Genomic DNA, 3,912 nt, shown 5'->3' with positions numbered 1-3,912 from the left:
CCCGACACCTCATCCTCGGCGTCCGGGGTGGTGGCCCTGGCCGCGGCGGGGCCTCGCGTGCAGGGCTCCTCGCGCTGCTGCACCGCGCCTGGTACAGAGCAGGCAGTGGCCGCGTGTCGGGCCCGCTCACCTTCCCTTCTGAGCCCCGGACCCGTTCCCCAAAACCCAGCGCGAGAGATCCCTCTGGGCCTGCCTGCAGGGCCCGCAGACACTTTGCTCCCTGATCCCGCGGGCGCTCCGGTTTCCCTTTACGCTTTGGCTACCAGGAAGCTCAGGGCAGCCTCACACCCAAGGCCCTTGTTCTCTGCCTCACCTCCCTACGCTACCTGCACTTCCCTTTTGGCGCTGCTGGCTTGTTTGTTTTTATGTTTGTTTTTATCATATTAGCAAATGCAGTCAGATCAACCAGCCCTGGGCATTTGGGGAAGGAAGCTGGGTACAAATAATTATTGCAGCTACACTGCAAATAGCATGGAGATTCAGCCCCGGAAGCTGGTGTGTTTAATGAACACTTCAGTGAACCGATGGGGGAAGAGGCTCTCTCACAAGCTCTTCACAATAAAATTAATCTAGCAAATAACCTGAGCCCGGACCAGCAGCTGGCCACACAGTTCAGGGCCATCCTCCAGCACGACAGCCCAGCTCAGCTCTGCTGTCTCTCTGTGCCTTCCAGTTAAGCGACTCAAGCTGGCCTGGGCGGTGACCTGGGGATGCCAGCCTGGGCTCCACCCTGTGCTGCCCCTGTACACTGTCCTGCCCGCCCTTCTTGGGCAGCCTCCTGGTGCCCTCCCATGCTTCTCCGTGCCAGCAGCTGAGATCTGTCAGAGGGAGGGACAGAGGTGACTGATGGAAAGCGGTTGGGTCAAGGCTCTGTATTGGCTGGATGACCTCAGATCTCTCTGGTGACCCTGTGGAGTCAGAGGAGCATCTTGCACAGCTTAAGGGGCCCTGACTCCGCCCTGGCAGTCCCCACCTCGGGGTATAGGTTCAGGCCTCTGGGCCTTTGCTGGGCTCACCTGAGTTCCAGGTGGGGCGTGGCTGCTAGTCCCTGAGCACCGACCGAGCATGAGGTGGTCAAGTCCACCTTCGTCTGCTAGCACCCTCCTCAGCGCTCTCCCACCCCCGGCCCCTGACTCTTGGCCTGACCCAGGCCGGCTGGGTGGACCCTGAGTCCGGAACAGCTCAGAGGCCTCCTTGGGTGCTGCCGACATGCTGAGGAGACCTTCCCCCGGCCCCCCTCACACCGGGGTATGTGCCCACGTGGCGTGCACCCCTACCTTTCAGCTGCAGCTGGAACTCCTTCAGCAGCACCTCGGGTGGGATGATGGGGCCTGGGGGGCCCTGGGGGCCAGGAGGCCCTGGGGGCCCTGGCAGGCCGAGCTGAAAGGCAACCTTGGCCATGAGGACATTGAAATGGGCAGGCTGGGAACCCTGGGCCTCTGCCCTGCAAGCTCTTGCCACTAAGGCAGGCAAGAGGCGCTCCCACTTTGACCCCCAACCTCCAAGGTAGAGGTCAGCTGCAGGGTCCTCGGACCCCAGAGCAGGCGGGGACGTGGGGGGTGGGGGAGCGGTGCTTGGAAAGCCGCCCTCTGGGCCAGCCAAGGCCTCCCGCACCAGGATGCGGCCGGAAGAGAAGGGGCTGCCTGGTGTTCCAGGGGTGCAGGGTAAACGGTCGCAACAGGTCCCAAACTTGGGGTCCCCTGGGCCCCCAGCTTGGCACTTTCTGTGTTCTCCGATCCAGGCTGAGAGTGAGGGTCTGTGCTGGGTCAAATGTGCGAGGTGTGCCAGCGGGGGCTGGTGAGTGGCATGGGGTGTGGGGATGGCGGTGGGCTGGGTGGGGGAGGCCTCTCACGTTTGCACGCGCACACGCGCACACACACTCATGGGGCTCCCCTGCTCACCTTCAACTTCTTGGCTTTGCCTCTGCTCCCTCTCTTGCCGTTAACACCCTTGTCACTCTGCCTGACGAAGAGCATCCAAGTGTCCCAGGGGTCGATGCTGTGTGCTCGCTCAGTGCTGGGACCCTAGAACGCAGGAGCCATCGGGTCACTTACCGCCCCGTGCCCCCACAGTGGGCGCCTGCTGGGACACTTCAGAAGGTCGCTGTGCAGGACTGGCCTTCAGCACTTCGATCCCGTCCTCGTCAATCATCGTGCCCTCAAAGCCAACACAGCCCCTGGGGATGACCCCTGGGGAATGGACCAGACGATGGAGCAGAAGAGCCAGGACGTGGGCAGAGGAAGATGGGGTGCTGAGCTCTGTCCCGACACTGCTGCAGTGCACACACCTCCCAGGAGAGTTGCGGGAGGATGGGGCCACCCACACCTGCAGGTGCCCAGGAAGAGGCAACTGTGATTATCGGGGTCTCCAGCTACCAGTGGAGCTCCCCACCCCTCAACTAAGCCCTGTGGCCCAAAGTCCCAGGAAGCCCAACCTCAGCCGTCACAGTCCAGGGCAGTTAGGGGGTCCAGGCAGTCCAGCACTGAGATGCCATGACTCAAGGTCTGTGCCCGGGGCGTGGCACTGCTCATCTAATTCAGGACATCCGGGACACATGACCCAAGGACAGTGACAGTTCTAGAAATATCCATCCCTGTCCATGCTGCATTCTAACCAGTCCTGACACTGAGGAAAGTTCCAGAAGGTGCCTTCCAGGGAGAAGCCTTTGGCCAATTGGGCACCGGGCCGTGTATAGTCTGGGCAGCGGGCAAGGCTGCCGGCTGGGAGGGCTTAGATGAGGTCATGGGCACTGACTTGGTGGCTGATGGGAGGACTGGCTTGTAGAGCTGGCCAGGTCCTGTCGTCAGAGATAGATCCCCCTTCATGGCCTCACACTGCCCTCAGCACAAACACGTGGCAGGGGTATTCCATGAGGGCCGGACATGCATGGTGAGCTGACTCTCCCAGCTGGCCAGGGGCCTGTGGATGGACTCAGACCCCAGTTTGGTTGGGGGGAGCAGAAACAGGTAGAGCCAGGTTGGTGTGGGGACCTGGGGATGGGCCAGTGGTGGTGTGGGTGCGTGTCGGACAGTGCCCTGGCTCCCCAAGCTCTCCAGCCTTGAAGTGGGGCTCAGGAGCTGGGAGCCTCTGGTGCCACTTTGACCTGCAAAGACAGTGAAAGGCCAGAACCCTGCTTGGAAGCACCCCAGAACCCCCTCTGCTTCCTGGCGACTATGTGGACATTGGGTGACCCTCTCCTCTGGGTGTGGCTGGCAGGCTGGCAGGGTTTGCCTTCTGTCCATGACAAGTGGCTGGGGTGGTAGAGACGAGGACCTCAGGGGGGCCCCTCCCAGGGATCCTGAAGGGCTGGCTGCCACCTCCACTGGTGGGCAGGGTCCTTGGCGCCCGTGCTTCCCAGTGTGATGCTGAGGACGCAAAGGCCCAGGCCTGAGGTGCCCCCACGGTGCCTTTTGCATCTTGATAACACGTGGAACCCAAACCACCTTCCCATCTGAAGGGTCCGACCTGACCCCCTCTGTGCCAGCCAGGACCGAAGGAGCAGGGCAGAGCTAAAGAGCACCCCTTCACAGCCAGAAGTCACACGTCTCCGTGGGGTCTGCACCCCCAAACACTTCCCCACACCCACAGGAAGGCAGTTTCTGTTATTCACGGGGAATTGCACCAAATCGACTGGGGGAGGGGTCAGTAATTTGCTCACGCTTTTACAAGCACAATCCTCTCCAAGTCACGAGAAGAAACTTTACACTTAACTTACTTCCTAACCTCCTCTGCGCCCCCCAAACGGCATTTATCCCTGGCCTAGTGGAATTTTGCTGTAATGCCAAAGAAAACTGGCCCAAAGCCAAGGGCAAGGCTGCTGGCCTTTGCGTCCAGCGCCGTCTGTCCACGGCGGAGCTTCGCGAGCTAAGCGTTTTTATCCCCTCGTTGGAAAGCTGGACGTCAAAGCCACCG

General features: G+C 61.2%; 1 protein-coding gene across 1 annotated transcript in view; it reads right to left on the bottom strand.

Annotated features, from left to right (window-relative positions):
- ERFE (erythroferrone) overlaps nucleotides 1–2,151 on the bottom strand; it is a 6,023-nt gene extending 3,872 nt beyond the window's left edge. The window contains exons 1-3 of the mRNA XM_025045427.1: nucleotides 2,119–2,151; nucleotides 1,902–2,024; nucleotides 1,186–1,380 (exon numbers count right to left, since the gene is read on the bottom strand). Of these exons, the coding sequence (XP_024901195.1) occupies nucleotides 1,186–1,380; nucleotides 1,902–2,024; nucleotides 2,119–2,151 (351 nt within the window). The remainder of the gene's footprint in view (nucleotides 1–1,185; nucleotides 1,381–1,901; nucleotides 2,025–2,118) is intronic.
- Between the last annotated feature and the right edge of the window lie 1,761 nt (nucleotides 2,152–3,912).

The sequence above is a fragment of the Pteropus alecto genome, unplaced genomic scaffold (genome assembly GCF_000325575.1).
Source record: "Pteropus alecto unplaced genomic scaffold, ASM32557v1 scaffold143, whole genome shotgun sequence".
Lineage (NCBI taxonomy): Eukaryota > Metazoa > Chordata > Mammalia > Chiroptera > Pteropodidae > Pteropus > Pteropus alecto.
This window is presented reverse-complemented; position numbering and strand designations above follow the sequence as displayed.